Raw genomic sequence first — 16,599 nt, 5'->3', positions numbered from 1 at the left:
GCTTCAAGTCTTCCTTTCTCAGTCAGTTTCTTTTCACTTCAGATCCTGCAGATAAGGTTTTAGTAAGCCCTTTCAGAAGAGCTAATCAGCAGAAAAATCCCAAAACACGCACACATTGATTGATTGAGATATATATTAGATAGATAGATATTAGAGAGAGAGAGAGAGAGAGAGAGAGATAAATCAATCAGTAGGTGAGCTATCACTGAGCTACTAGGCAGGCAGAGATGATCTGTGGTCTCCCAGCATTTAGAATCAATGTTAGTTTTTGTAAAGAATAACCTTCCTGGAATACAAGTTCTATTTACATCTTGTTTCTGGTCATTCATACAGCCTTGTGTGTATTCCAGCGTATCTGATTATTGTACCAAAGACAGAATATAAATGCACTGCTAAAACAAGCCAGCATGATGGCAGAATTCTATGCTGCCATATATGAGGTCCAGAATTTAATCACAGAAGGGAAGGGCTGGAAGCACTGCTGAGGTACTGTGCTTGATGGGCATGGAAAACTATTCTGTAGCAATCTCAGCTGGATAATCAAAATATGATGCTTAGGTTCCGAAGGATATCTTGCTCAGCTCTGCCAGGCAAAGGGCGTGCAACTGTAAGTGGAGGGGAAGAAGGGCGTCAACTGCTAATGGACAAGAGAGTTTGTTCATTTAAGTTTTTAAGTACTCACCCCATACTGTTAAAGCTTGTAACATTTCTATTCTATTTCACAGCAGCCTCTTGGGGCTCTCACAGCTTGTGAGGGAATACATGAGACTGACATAGGAGCTACTGTTAAAAAGCGATTTAAATAAGCATCTCTAGATACTACTGTAATAAAAATATTAAGTAATAGCTCCTTGCAACCCAGCTACATTTCCAAAATGAAATCATCAGGTCTGTGCCAACATGGACTCTACTGATAAGAAATGGGAAGCACGCTCCATTTTTACAACTCCACATCTCTATGCTAGAGAACAAGGATATTCCCAAAATATGTGCCTCCCACAGAGTTATGAAAAACTGCATATTTGAAAGTCTCTCTCAACCAGCCAGATAGCAAAAGCAGAAGGTGGAAAGTATTAGAGCCTCAGAATAGTAAATGAGAAGAGCAGGAAGAGGGAAAAACTGTACGTGATCATCATCATTCTTCAGAATCCACTGAGTCATGGTGTCCCATTCCCCTGTTCTCACCACTGAACCAGTACATAGTTTCACAAAGAACAGGACAATATCTTGTTACCATCATCTCAGCAAGGTAACTCTTAGTAGTATAGAGCACCCATATTTATTGTTACAAAAGATAGCACAGGTGCATGTCACTGGAAGAGAAGAACTGCCACTACACATGTGGGAAATAGCGTCAGAGGTGAAAAACAGGAATAATCATTTGTACTTCTATCACACAAGGGGTGTCCTAATTAGCACACTGGATGCTACAGAGCATTACTCACTTGACTGAGAGAGAGAAGTCCCCAGGAGCACTCTCACTCTCCCTGATGAGAAAGGCACCATCGTGTCTCTGTTTGCCTAACATCTCCTCAGCCTTTGCACGGGGGATCTTCCCAAAAAACCATCTGTGGAAGAAGAAAGATGAGAATTAAAGTCAATCTCCTCCCCATGGAAAAATCAGGATTGGACATGTACATAGCTGTGAAGTGATTTCAAAAGAATGGTAATGGATTGAACTGCACCCTGATACTGCTCTACAGAATCTTTACCAGCACAAGTACCATGGCTCCTCATCTTGAGAGCAACGGCCACCATGATTCCACCAGGAGGGGCTTTGTGCTAGCCTTTTTCTACTATACTGGGATGACTTGGTATGTCTGTAAATGAAATCACTGAAATTGCAGAATTTACAATAAGAGCAGAAGGAGAAACTACTGTAGGAAAATATGTAGCACAGTGCCCCACCTGGATGATGTTGAATCTGTCCAGTTGCGTGGATAAATCTAAAGGGTATTGAATGGTTCCGGAGAGTATTTTGGTAATCAGGTCCCATAACTTTAACAAAAACCAAACAAAAACAATAGACTGAACAGCTCCCCTTTTTGGACCAGCCAAATGCTAATAGAAATCTTCCTCTACAACTCCAGGTGTAGAGGCCTGTGTTTCTGAAGCAGAAGATACAAAGCTCTACTTCCCCATGTTGCACATACACAGTTTAACCATGACTACCAAGAAATCTGCATGTACGTGGCCCATCATTATGGAACTTTGTTCATGTACAGCTGCATTTGTTTCACTACTGGCAACTGAAGATAGTCAATGGAAAGTAATTATACACGCCCTTATTACTTGAGTTTGCTAAGGAAAAATGCAGTGCCTCTGTACTGACTTGCAAAGCAGACAATTTGGAAGACAGATGTCTTGGGGTTCCAAGGACAGATGAGTCACCTTGTCACTCGTCATGCGTGTGCTTAGGTTGCTATCAGCTCAAACACCACCAGCCTGTCAGCCCCTCAAGCACACTCTTCTGGGCAATGCCAGCCCTTCCTTTACCTTGCAGGTTAACAATAGATGTACCCCAGACCTCAAGTCCCTTTGAAGCATTCCCCTGTGATAGCCATCCCGACACTGGTTACTCACAGAACTACCAGGCTTCCTGTTTCCAAAGGAACAGTATGTACACCAGTTTAAGATTCAGCTCAAGACCAACAGTTAGCTTAAAGCCACCGCACTGAGATATATTTATGTGAAAACAAAAATAAGTTTATCATTGAAGCCTAGAGACTCAGGAGACAGTGAATAAGAATATTGGAAACAAATGGTTACACGTAAAACTTCCAGGTTACCTTACTGCCAAAAGGAATCTCTCTCACCCAAACTCTTTAGCAGTGTTTTCAATCAAGGCTATCTGAGATCCTGTTTTCATGAATGGCAATGCACTGCCCATCTCCTTTCTATGTTCAGGATGAGGTGTCTTCTTCATTTCTGACATATACCCACCCACCCAAGTTCACTGTCTGTACTCAAAGAGGACAACCACCCTTGGCTTGCTTTTCCTGTGTGCTGCTTTCCTGTTGACTTCACATCTCTTCACTAACATCTCACATTGTATATCAATGGACATCCATTGCGTTGGTTTACAATGCTTAATTTAGATTCCAAAGAGATACATTTCTTACCTCCTGTCTGAAGGAAGGCCTGTTTTTCACCTCTGCCTTGATACAGACTTTAACATATTTTTAGTATCTATATCCTGAGTATCTGTACATACATTTCACGCCGCTATTAATGATCAGTGTTAGTCTGGCTGTCATTTAAGACCCCACATGACATTCTTTGGTGAACCAGAACATACACACCAGAATCAGTGTATTCCTGTAACTCCCTTGCCAGTTGGCATTAAGGGGGTTTTGGGTCACAATAGATTATACTAGATTAAGCAAAGAAATCTTATGATTTTTAACAGGAAGGAACAACAACTGTCGCTTTAGCAGCACTTAAGGGAAAGCAACAAGATTTCTTCCGCTATTAAATACACTGAAATGCAGACTTCACCCACAGGTTTCTTCAAAGGCTACACTTGACATTATAGCTGTGAATAGTTGAATCAGGAGCTTTTCATGCCTTAATAGGGACTCCGCACCACTACTGCACAAATGGAAAATGCATTTTGTGACAAAGAACAATTTCCAGCCTGTTCTGGATCAGGTGATTATGAATAATTCATACAGACCTGCAGTGAACAAAGTGACTACATTCAGTCAGTAGCTGGCTGTTCCTGTTCCAGAGTGAAATTAAATCACAGCCCTAGTCTGTTAGGTGCTTCCCACAGCTCATCGATCACAGGTTTCCAACCCAGACTCCAGTCCAAGAATAGCAAAAATAAACTGGGTTTGGGATGTTGGGCACATGCTGTGTTGGGAAAACCAGAGCTATCTTCAGTTAGAGACAGAATGGCTAAAATGCTGAGTGATAAGTTATCTCAAACTGGGTCAAGAGACACTCATTGCCACAATCCATGAGCATGCGGGGCATTCCTGTTGGGGCCCCATTTCATGGCTAAACAGCAAGGACTTCATTCCAAATAACTTCCTTTCCATTACCACACCGAGGGCTCCTTTTGCAGGGAGGACACAGAGATCTGTAACACTGGCCTTTATTTAGTGGATTTTTTTTGTGAAATCCTCAGAGATAGAACAATAGTTTCTGCTCTCCAGGATCAGGCATGATCTAGAGAAAGGGACTTCACCACACCATGAGCAGATTCTTCTATAACTGGCAACCCCAGCTCCTCTCACCATCTGCCTATGGTGTCTGTCTGATACAATGCACAGTATATAAATGACATCATTGATGTAAAGGACACCAGATATGTTTACAGGGATATTTTTGCTATAGGCAGCGTGTCTGAAAATTGTTTCCACCACTGAAATCTTGTGAAGAAAATATTAACTTCGCTCCAAGTAGTTCCATTTATGGAGAGTTTTCAGATTGGAGGAAACATCCTCTATTACAAATCCCAGACATCACTCCTCAACTACACATATATTACTTTATTCTAAGTTTTGTGTATATGTTACACCTTTTCCCCCCCCCAAACAGAAAGGACAAGCAAATTCTCACCCCCACCCTGTATCCAATAGCAAAGGAGCTACCAGAACTGAATACTTCCTTGTTTTTGCAATAACCTCATTGAAATCAGCACTTTGTTGCCACAGAGCCAGCAAAGGGAGCTCCTATCACCATCACATCAGTGTATTGGGTTTTTTTTTTTTTTTTTCAAAATCAGATGTGAGAAACCGTTATCTGGGACTCCTTTAGAATTCACTGTGTCAAGATATTGATAGGGGGTTCTGTTTCCCACATTCTTGCGTTTTGCTCACAGTAAAGATGAATAAGCATTACATTTTACTTTATCCTAATACTGCACTTTGCAAGTTTTATATTAAGAATTTGAGAATTCTTTCCATAGTTTCTGCTTAGGATTTTTGCTGTTATTTGATTGCTTTGTTCTGTCTAATTCTCAATTACTCAGATAGGACTGACATTTTATCACCATGTAAAAGTTGACCTGCAAAAGGTAAAAAAAAAAAAAAAAAAAAAAGTTTTTTGTGCTTTTTTTTTGCACCTCTGTGGTTCATAAAAGGACACCTGAAAGATTTTTCCAGGCAGAGTTTTTTTGTTTTGTTTTGGTTTGGGTTTTTTTGCTGTTTTGAATCAAAAATATCAAGATTAGTTTTCCTTGGTTTTGCTGGCTCATTAGAGATTTCAAACGTACATTAAGAAATATCTCCGATTATTGAAGAGGAACAATTTTGAATCCTCAGCACAGACATTTTCTAATAATTTCCCAGGCATTTAAGTTAAATAGGGGAGGAAAATTATTAAAAATCCTCTTTGCAATGGCTCAGCTGTGTCTCTTGTGAGGTCATAATTCTACTAGCTCTCTAGGTCATCCATAGAGTTCTCAGGATAGAGAAGATCTGAATTTTTAATATAAAAACAAACAATCAGAAAAAAAAAAACAAACTTTTCAGGCATTCTTCACATATAAAAAAGGAAAAAAAAGAGGAAATTTGTGTTTAAGGAAACATATCAGACTGCTAGGAGCACACATCCAAGGCACCATATGTTTTCTGGGTTTATGGAATATTGCACACAAATCTTTTCCGTAGGTTGGATCAAAAACTAGCGAAATCCTCAGAACAGCCAAACATTTTAAACCAAAGAAAGCATCCACACTATTCCAATGGTTTCCACTATTTCATTCTGAATGGTTAGATCTGTAATTACAAAGCTAGTTGGAGACAAATGTTATGCTGGGTGAAGTTGTCCAGTCAAGACTGCAAAAACAAATCCAGATTTTACTGCTGATGTTGCAAGACTGGAGGTGGATGCACTGATAGGTAAAATACCAAAGTTCACCAGGCATACAGACTAGTTTCTTGGTTGTGAAAGCAGCAATTTGGCGGTTCTTCTGGCTTCACTCATTGCAATCATTTAGCTTGGCTGTGTTTCCTCCACACATAAAAGTCAGTGTTTGTGAAGAGATATTCCAAAAAGATCTGTGTGAACAACCCAGCATGCATGCACAAGCGCTTAAGACGTATAGGCCAAAAATCTAACACAAACCACACCATGAAAGCAATCCCAAAAAGCAAGCCTTGCCTATGAAATGCAGAGCTGAGCTTAGCAGGAAGTCTCCCTACCAGAGCTTCCTGCTACTCTTCACTGAATATCTCACCTCTCTCTATTGTATCAATTGGCGTGAATTACAGATTAACTCTTTGTTTTAAAAGGGTTTCTGAATTTTGCAACTGGAGGACTAATTCTTTTCTTTCAGACTTCAATTGTTAATAATTGTGAAGCAAATTGGAAGTTTTGCACCGTGTGATCTGGGAAAAACATCACATTATATTTGAAGGCTAGCTACTGGACTGTAGGATTTAAAGACCCATGACAGGTCTTATACTGAAAATTATTCCAGGTTCTATAGATATCTCCTTAGTTTCCAACCCCTCTTGACTGAAGTAGTCTCCATACTGCTCACTCACAACATGCCCTTTGAGATGCTGGTCCTACAAAAGAACCTAGCACTTTTCAAGTCCCTGTTCAGTTGCCTGCAACTTGCTTTTTATGTAAACTGCTAATTAGGGGTGCTGGAACAATTTTTATAGTGGGGGTGATGAGAGCCATTGAACCAAACTATAAATCCTGTATATAAAGGAATCCACTTCAAGCCAGGGTGGCGGCAGCAACTCCAGCACCCTTAATTCCAGCACCTATGCTGCTAATCTATTTACACTTGCAGCCCTGTACCACAGTTAAATCTGCACTACACTAGGGAAATTATGGAAAAGTTTTCCAGGATTGCTAATACTTGTTTAGCTCCACACATAAGCAATGATGGGAGCCCCTGGGGCACTGATTCTGTAAGCAATTTAAATATTCATCTAAACTCGGTCAGAGGAAATATAATCGATAGTGTTTAAAACCACTAGTAGACCAGCTACATTAGGGCTCCCAACACTACTGACAGCAGCAAAGCTGAACAATCATTAACAATGAAAATTTCTACAGAATTCCCCCAGTGTAGACGAGGCTTTAAACAGTTTGAGAGACCCTTCACAGGTCTTGACTGACCTTGTCATGTTTCCTACTCAGATTAATCTACCACTAATACGATGTTCCTCACCACATTCTTAGCGCACTGCCTGGGAGAATCTTCATCTTTCTGTTTGGAAGGCAGGCCCCACAGAAAAAATTCTTGTTCTGTATTTAACTGCAATTTCTTCTTCATTATTTAAATATTGAAGCCAACTATTGACGAAAGCAGCACCAACAGTGTTTGTGAACTGCAGCGTTACAGTTACTGATAGAAACCCCAGTGACAGCTTTTATTGGACAGTCCAGAAGATTCTTTACTCTTCAGAATTGCACTGCACAGAGCTACTGCTTTCTTGTCAAGCACTTCAACGAGCTAAAATTTCAGTATAACCCGAGAACAAGAGAAGATGCAAAAGTGTCTGAAAAGAAATAATCAGGAGGCCAGCCAGAGTCATGGAATAGTACTGTTACCATGTTCTTGTTCTTCAGTATTTGAGGAAGGATATGTGTTGAGAGGCTACTCAAGGCGGGCTTCGCTGGAAGTGGGAACCAAGTAACTACACTGGTACATTTAGCATGGACATTTCATATCAAAGGTTTACCTACAAAAGTAGCTTTATTTAAGTGATATGCCAGCAATTCTCACTCTTACTCTGTTAAAATCTATGTTGCGAAGTATCAAACACATAGGGCAGAGTTAAGGTCAAACACATGGCATTTCTGATTTTTGCAGTGCTTAACCATACAATTTTTACAGTCTCTTATTATAGGGTTGTTTTAAATAGTCTCCTATTTTTAACAAAAAATATAGAACAAAACATAAGGAGCTACACTAACTCTGAAGCTCTTCTGGCTCCCAGATTTAACATCATGAAATTTCCAGACAATTTATTTAGTTGGATTCCAGCAGGACACCCTTTCCCCTTGCTCCTCAAGAGGTCTGCAGGAGAAAGTCCCAGTACTGCAAACCATAGGAGCTGTGCAATTAAGATTCATCATAATAGGGTTGTTCTGGGTGCAGCAGCTAGTAGTAACCCCTGTATACCTTACGAAGTCCACAGGACTGTGCCAGTGACTAAGGTCCTACACTCATTACAATGTGCTCAGCAGCCCTCCCTATTACTTCAAGGGCAAATGAAAACAAGGCAGAGTGGGGGAAGGGGATCAGTGATGCTCCACTTACGGATGTGGTTTCATTTCTATGTAGTTCTTGGGAATGAAGCCATCCTTCCCATTTAGTTCTGCCTTGTACCAGTTCTGATCGCATTCTTCATTCAAAACCTGCAGGAAACAAACAATGAAACCATTTACCTTACTTCACTATATAGCAGAAGACAGAATTGTGCTTAGGAAGCCAGGGTGCTCTTATGATACACATTTCGAGAAATATATCTGCTATTCTCCTCCAATGCACCGCATGCACTTTGAAAGCTATGGCAGGCAGGGTGAAGGGAAAAAAAATAACTTGAAATCATCTGAAACGTCAGTGTTGAAGTTGGGTGGTTTAGTAGGAAAGTCAGACTATGGCTACACTACAGCTTAAGTAGACATAAGTTATGTCACTTGGGGTGTGAATCAGTCACCTCTCCGTGACATAACTTATGCTGATTTAAGCGCCGAAGCGGACTGTGCTATGTCAGCGGGAGAGCTTTTCTCACTGACATAGCTGCCCCTGCTCGTTGGGGATGTATTAACTCAATGGGAGAACTCTCTCATCGGTTTACAGCAGCTACACTAGACAGCTTACAGAGGCTCAGCTGCATCGGTGTAGCTGCACCGCTGTATGCTCTCTAGTATAGCCAGAGCCACAGTCTGTATGTTCCATATTTACCCTCAGCAACTTCTCTAGATCAAGTTCAGTTTATAAATCCAAGGAGTATTTTGTTAATTGCCACCATTGCAAATTCAACCTGAGATCTGAGAAACAAGCTGTATTCTTCCTTTTACCACCGATAATTATTCATTCAGAACTTACTTGGCAATTCTGATGATAGTCTCTCTCCTGTGGTTGTACTGGAGCCACAGGGTTTTAAGTAGTGTTTATAATAGGGATTTTTTTTTTAAAAATCCCTAATGGTAGCACTGTTGGGAGCCCAAGTGTAAACAAGACTGGCAGCTTCAGGTGTTTTTACCATTAATTAAACCCAGATGAACAGGGAGCTGCAGTAGTGAATTTTTTTGGTAAAGTTCCTTAGTGTGGACAAGGCGTACATCAATAAAGTGAGTCATTATCAGTGGATGTAGGAACATGAAGGTATCCATTTTTTAATATGCACTTTTCTGACTATGCCAACACTTGAAAATGAGTACAAGACCAGAAAGTCATAAGGGATGAAGCTGGATTAATGAAGGATGGTAGAGTACAAGGGACATCTTTATTTTTGTTGGAAAGGTATGCTTTTTGGCCAATATCCCACAACCTTATTCATTCCCTCCCAAGTTAACTCTCGAGTTTTTCTCCTGGATGAAGTAACTAACAAAAAGCTGTCAACCTAGAAGATTAAAAATTCAGAGATGGCTTTGGCCCTTTATAACAAAAGCACCATGGGACCAGCAGGCTGCCTTGGTAGATGAAGATAGGGAAAGGCAAAGCGAGGAACAGGACATGCTACTATTAGGCTCTAAATGTGTGAAAGGTGTGTGAAAAATCTACTGCTGCACCCACAAAGCAGTTACACACTTCACAAGAAAGAAGAACAGGAGTACTTGTGGCACCTTAGAGACTAACAAATTTATTTAAGCATAAGCTTTTGTGGGCTAAAACCTATTTAAGCGTAAGCTTTCGTGGGCTGAGAACTCATGCTTAAATACATTTGTTAGGATCTAAGGTGCCACAAGTACTCCTCATTCTTTTTGCGGATACAGACTAACACGGCTACCACTCTGAAACAGTTCACAGGTTAGATCTCTGTTGATTTACAGCCATCTCTATAATGGAGAAATCCTCTCAGGAAAAACCTGTTTTCACTAGCAATTATTTCCACTTCTGAAGTTTTGGTCCTCTAATCACCTTTTTTTTTTTGGTAGAGGGGTGGGAGGAAAGAGGGCGAAGCAGAATTACACAAAGTAAAGCTATTAACACATGCCTCAGCAAGGCCCCTGTAGCTGATGACTGTGTGGCATTTTAATATCATAACCTACACCACTCCAATAGCTAGATCTGGATAAGAAGGAAACCCCACTCTGGATTGAACTGGGCTCTAGTAAAGTAGATAACAGTAAAACCTGAACAACTATTATCAATTTTAGCAAATGAGTAACAGTTTTCTAATAATAATGGATGACCCTCTAACAGCCATTTCTTTCTTAATGCCAACAACTACAACCCAGACCAAACTACTCATTTAGATAGGAATCGAGCAGCCATGGAGGGTCTGTCCTCTCCAGAGTATCACAGAAACGGTTGTACCTGCAGACGCAAGAAAAATAAAAAATATAATGGAAGTGCATTCAGACAATTTAATTTTAAAAAGGATCTTTCTTTTGATTACCTTTTGTGCAGCTACTACTTTGTTAGGCTCCAGTTGCTATATATCTTAGCAGTCATCAGCAGGCTGACTTGCAGCATGTTTGCATTTGATTATATTGGTGTATTTGATAGTGTTCTGCACATGCTGAATGTCATGACTGAATATTTACTTTTTGGGACTGTGCTGTTTCCTTTTTTTTTTTACCATAGAATCTATGACACAGATCAAACCTTTTTGAAGTTTTATCATGTGTAGCTGAGGGAACATAACTGACTCCTCTTCTCTCCTCTAGAATAAAAGTGAAGACTTATAGGTAGATCATAGCTCAGTATTAAGAAATACTTCCCAAAATGTAAGGATGCATTAAAAATTATTTGAAATTCTAATACTCAAACATACATGATTGAATGAGCTTGATCTTGGCTCTAGAGACATGCTTAACTATGGAGATCCAAACTCTATATGCCTGTGGGTACTCATTAACATTTGGACCAGAGCCAAATGCAGGATGGAGGCATTGCTAAGGGATGCATTAGTGATAGCAATCAAAGGAAACTGGTCTTTGACTTCAAAAGGATGGGAGATCTGTTGATCCTCTATGTAATGATTATGACTCCAAAGGCCATGAGATGGAATGAAAAACACAAAGCAGGAGTTAAATAAAGGAATATTTAAAAATGATTTAGTAGATGGCAATGGAACTGTCAAAGAGAGCCAGAAGCCACATAATTAGTTCAACAGATTAACAGCTCTTTTAGCAAGGCCCAATTTATCCCACAATTCTGCAGCCATGGAATCTGCCCCTTACTACAGCAGCAGGCTGCAAAATTTCAGCTTTTATCTAAAAACCCCCACACTTTTAGTATTCATGTCCATGAATACAACTGAGAGTAAACTAAAAGAGTGTTTGTTGGCTCTGAGACTGCAGACAGCTTGAAACACAGCTCTGAGGAGTAGGAACAGGCCCAATCTCAGTGGGGGGAACTTTGAAACCAAATGGTAACAATTAAAGCATCAGTTACCTATTCTGCTGCTGAAAATTTTAGGAGAAATGCCTGACAAACCTACTTATCTCCCATAATCCCAAGCATTATTTTTCATATCCCATTTATTTTAAAAACCCTAATTTTTTTAAATTTCACTGAAGCTGCCACAAAATTTTCAGATTATTTCACCAGAATGCTGCAAAGTAAAGTAACAGTTCTTCCCAACCTCAACCAACTGTACAAGCTAGTAATCTGAAGGGCATACAGAAAGAGCTAAATCCTCCAAATGAAAGTGTTAAACAAAATTTCATAAGCTTTGCTGCTCTAGATGAAGCTGGTTTTGGGAGCTTGCAGAAATGTGGAATCCCAAACCCTGTAATCCTCACTGAAATGCATTGAGAATTCCTGCTCTTTGTATGGGTTAAACATGAATTTGAGTTTCTTTTGCAGCCAAATCTGCTACTGAAGCAGTCAAATGAGAAATTTAAAACCATGTTCCTTTTACATTGGAGCATTTGTGCATAAGAGGAAGGAAAAGGAGGGATATTTTTAGCCATTACATTTGAATACAAATACTGTCATGTGATGGTCTTGAGTCTGTAGTCAGCCCTGTGTTACAGTAATAGTGGCTCAAATACTACCTGTCACTTTCCTAGTTCCATAATAGATCACTTATCAGCAAAAGCCCATCTGTCCCCATGGAAACAGAGAAGAGGATTGCTGAATGGCTGCTCAGCAAGGCAGCTTTTGCTGCAACAGCTTGAAGAAAATATTCAAGATATTCCCAGTCCTACACCCTGTGAATATTTCCAATAATTTAAGAAATTATAGAAAGGAACCTGTGATACTCTGTACCACAAAGCAACACCCTGGCACCCCCATATTCACCACTGTTATATAATCACAACAAATCTGGTACAAAATAGGTCATGTGAGGGGTCAAGGGAAAAGTTATGGTTTGCTGAATACAATTATCCTATTTGTATGCATGTATCATTTTTGTTTTATGAATACTGACTATATACCTGTACTTCAAATGTGTTTGCTCCTGTGGTAACTCCCACACAAGATATACATCCAGTCTAGCCAGCACATTGTGAATGGACTATTCAAGTTGATGACAGATCAATGAACACAATGGGGTATGGAAGAAGCTTACTCCCACCTGATGGACTTTCCTATGGATGTTCTAGCCAGAATATGGGTAATGGCCCCTAGTATGACTCATCAAAGCATGAGCGGGCATGTGACTAGCTCATCTGACACTGGACTCCATCTTGTGCCTGTACTTTTCCACTAACTGCGCTGGGGGCTTTGTTTGGGACAATCAAGTTCCCGCCACAGGGCAGAAGTTATAAAAGGGGGAAGTGACATCACTTGGCCTCACTCCCCCCACAACTCGACACCTGGAAACACCTCAGGAACAAAGACTAGACTGGCCAGGTGGTCCCAGATGGGAAAGGAGGAATTCCAGCCTGTATATGGAAGATTGGTGGACTGTTTGTACCATCAGGGTGAGACACCGCTTGATTCAAATCCTGTCTAGTTTACAGAACTCAGATTGCAATTTTGTTTTATTTCTTAGGTAATCTACTTTGATCTGTACACTTGTTAATAATCACTTAAAAATCTATCTTTTGGTAGGTAACAAATCTGTTTTATATTTCACCTAAAACCAGTGTGGTTTGAGTGAAGTGCATGAAAAAGTCATAGATCAGTTCACAAAAACCTACTTATATCTTCTCCACGTTGAGGGAGGAGCGGACTGGGTAATAAGCTTACACTGGTCAGGCTTTTAAGAAGGACAGGGTGGTATAGCTGTAGGGTCCTATCCTGGGGAGCTGGCTGGAGCCTCTCTATTGTTGGTTTATGAGTGGCTGGCGAAAGCTGAGTGTGTCCCTGCCTGTAAATGGTTATGTGACTGCAGGACCTGGAGGGGTCTGCAGCTTGTCACAGCATCACAGTGTGAGAGGGAGCCCAGGTTGGGAAGATAGACGATTTAGCGGTACCGAAGTTCCAGGATGCACCACGGGGACCCATCACAGAACCTTTCTGGCAAACTGAACATTGTCCTCTTCCTGAGGGTTTCAAAACACAAGCTATATGTTCTGAGGTGCCTGCAGAAACTGTGAATGGGAGAACTACAACTAGCAACTGTAAAAACTGGAACATTCCCAGACTGACAACCACATTCAGATATGCTGGTTCGGGGGTGGAGATGCCTACAAATGTGACTATTAGAGTACAACTGCAATTTTAGCCATATCAGGGTGGCTTGTACTGATGTACAAAGTGGTGGAGGGGAAGAGAGTGGTGATGAGCATGTTTTCATTGCTAGGTGCCACAAATGTGAAGAAAAAAAAAAAAAAGATACCACAAATTGCCAGCCCATTCTATTAAGTTAACTACTGTTAAAATAATGTGGCAGCAACAGGGGGAAAAACCACATCAAGGTTGATCAGTAGGCTCAGGACAAAGCTGTTTATGTACCAAATGTTTTCTGCTTTACGTATAGCTTGAGAACTGTATGTTGACTCCCACAACTCATTCCTGTGGCACCACCCCTCTTAAAAGATAGGTCAGTAAAGTGACAGGGAAGAAGACAGCAGCTGCAAATTGAACATTATAATGCACAGTCTTGCAGTATATTGTTTTTGTGCTATAAAGACAGCCCTGTGTACTCCACAATTCCATTAGTGTAGAACTTACTCAAAATCCTCCCTAGCTGCAGATTTTTACTTTAGTATCTCAGCTTCCTTAAAAAATTAAACGCCTGAGAAGAAAATCTTCCAAACATTAATGGAATGCAATCACTTCCTGAATCTGCAGCCAGCCTGAAACGATTCTGGATGTTACAAATCACGTAACAAAAGTTCATTACAATGAACAACGTTACCTCATGAAAATTCCAGAGTCATCATTAGCTACTGATAGCTAGAATTTCTATCCAGTTAGAGCCTCTTCAGTGCTGGAAACTCCACAGCAGTTCCTTGCCCAAACCCCAGCTTCCCCTGTCAATTTCTATTACAGGGTTATGAATTTTCATTACAACATTTGTTTAGAAATAGGATAAAATTTAACATAGTTCAGGAAACATTTATTGATTATAGCATTCACTTTCATATTCAATTAACCTAATTTTAAAAGACAACAAAAAACTTTTGTCATTCACAGGTGCTTAAAAAAATTCTTCCTGCCCCCTACCCCCACCCCAAGACAAAAGTTTTGCTGTGGCAAGTAGCAGTGTAAACAGCTTGTTATCAAAAGCAGCGCTCTCCTGTCAACAATGAGAACCCCGCTCATAGGGGGTGGAAGTACTTAGTAGGCAAAAGTGCCAACAAACAGCGTTTACACTACCTGACTTTTAGCGACACGGCTGTGTAGTGTAGACAAAGCCTGAGATTTATTCTTCTGCTGGCTTTGTATAAGGAGCCTAGACAGGTCCTGGTTGACAATGGAAAACCATTTAAGTATATATCAAGGCTGCCCTCCTTGTCCTTCTGTTGAAGATCCTACTGACATACCAAGGCATGTAGCCTAAACCCTTCACACCAAGTTTCTCATACTCTCAGCATTTAGGAATGGCAGTAAAAGGACATATCCTTCTGCACTATGTTAAGGAAACAGCACCTTACCATACCACAGGGTAACCTGTACATCAAAATAGCCAGCATTCTAATACGAGTAAGACAAACAGGCTATAAACCACAGAGCAAGTTCGCTTTCTCTTGGTTTATGCCCTCCATGTCATAATTTCACTCCAGTTCATTCTAACTACACCAGGTTAAATGTTAGACATTAAAGAATACAGTTAAACAGTTGAGAAGAGAAGGCTGATTCAGGAATACCCAACTTCCTAAATTTCATATTTTTTGGCTTTTCTTTGCATCTCATACAATTTATCCTCACCACACCCCATGTGTGTGCGTGTGAGGGGGAAGATAGGGAAATATCTCCATTTTACAGACCAGGAGCTGATGCACTGAGCTTCTTGGACACAGCTGCATAACAACTGTGTATCTGTTATTGTTAGCAAAGCAACATCCAGACAAATACAGAGGCTGTGAAAAATGCAGACCATCAAATGCAGGCTTGAAACAGCAAAACAATGAGTGTAAATATATTTCATATCAAGCCGCAGTCAACAATCAAGTCGCACAGCTTAACATCTCAACAACTCATGTCAGCTGACATGAAAAGGGTTCAAAGGTTTGCCATTTTCCACCCTAGATTTCCTGCTGCCTGTACCTCCATATAAATACTTTCCCCATCCTCATCCCTTTAAAAACACTATAATAATAATAATAATAATAATAATAATAATAATAATCAGGCCCATGCAAAAGTAGCTAACAGGAGGGGCTCACACAACAATCAATCAATCTGAAAAGTGGGCAGGGGTAGCCCTGTACTTCAATGTGGCATACACAGGGTTCTCATATTGACCCCATTCACTGCCGCAACAGTCAAGAAGTTTAAACATTTTCAACTAGAGCGAAGGAGAACTGGTTTTGTCTTGTACATTCTGAAGTACTTTTCTTGATTATACTGTGTTATCCATGGATATTTTCCTCTCTCCTCAGAAGGAAACTAGCAGTTTCTCTCAGCAGCGAAATATAAAACAAAGCTGAAAGTTACCATAAACATACAGAACAGTGGAAGTCACAGAAACCAACCATGCCAGGACCCATTATTCTCTATTCATACTGCCTGAACAGGAAAAAGGCTCTCCCCGAGCCCGTCACACCAATTCATACCTATCACTACAGTACTGTGCTGTAAGAATGCCTACAGATATGGTAAAATAATATCCCAAACCATCAAAGAAATGATGAGAGGGAAAGATAGCTTTGTAACGGATACCCTTTTTAACACGTAAATTAGAGACAAGTTGCAAGTACCATTCCATCATTTAAATTGCAAAACTCTTGACAAAAACAGAGTAAGAATTATGCTGGACAAGAAACCTACAGCTCAGTGCCTAACATTAGGTAGCATAAGAAATGCAGTAAGCATGGAAGAGTCAGTCAGGAACATGTCAGGCAATCAGAGATCAAGACTCTAGTTCAAAACTACCTTTGTTTTTAAAATCC

General features: G+C 40.3%; 1 protein-coding gene across 1 annotated transcript in view; it reads right to left on the bottom strand.

Annotated features, from left to right (window-relative positions):
* Positions 1–16,599, bottom strand: part of GRB2 (growth factor receptor bound protein 2) — a 67,576-nt gene that overhangs the window by 6,195 nt on the left and 44,782 nt on the right. The window contains exons 3-4 of the mRNA XM_032792938.2: positions 8,234–8,331; positions 1,446–1,568 (exon numbers count right to left, since the gene is read on the bottom strand). Of these exons, the coding sequence (XP_032648829.1) occupies positions 1,446–1,568; positions 8,234–8,331 (221 nt within the window). The remainder of the gene's footprint in view (positions 1–1,445; positions 1,569–8,233; positions 8,332–16,599) is intronic.

This window comes from Chelonoidis abingdonii, chromosome 13 (assembly GCF_003597395.2).
Source record: "Chelonoidis abingdonii isolate Lonesome George chromosome 13, CheloAbing_2.0, whole genome shotgun sequence".
NCBI lineage: Eukaryota > Metazoa > Chordata > Testudines > Testudinidae > Chelonoidis > Chelonoidis abingdonii.
The sequence above is the reverse complement of the archived record's forward strand: the minus strand, read 5'-3'. Positions and strand labels throughout refer to the sequence as shown.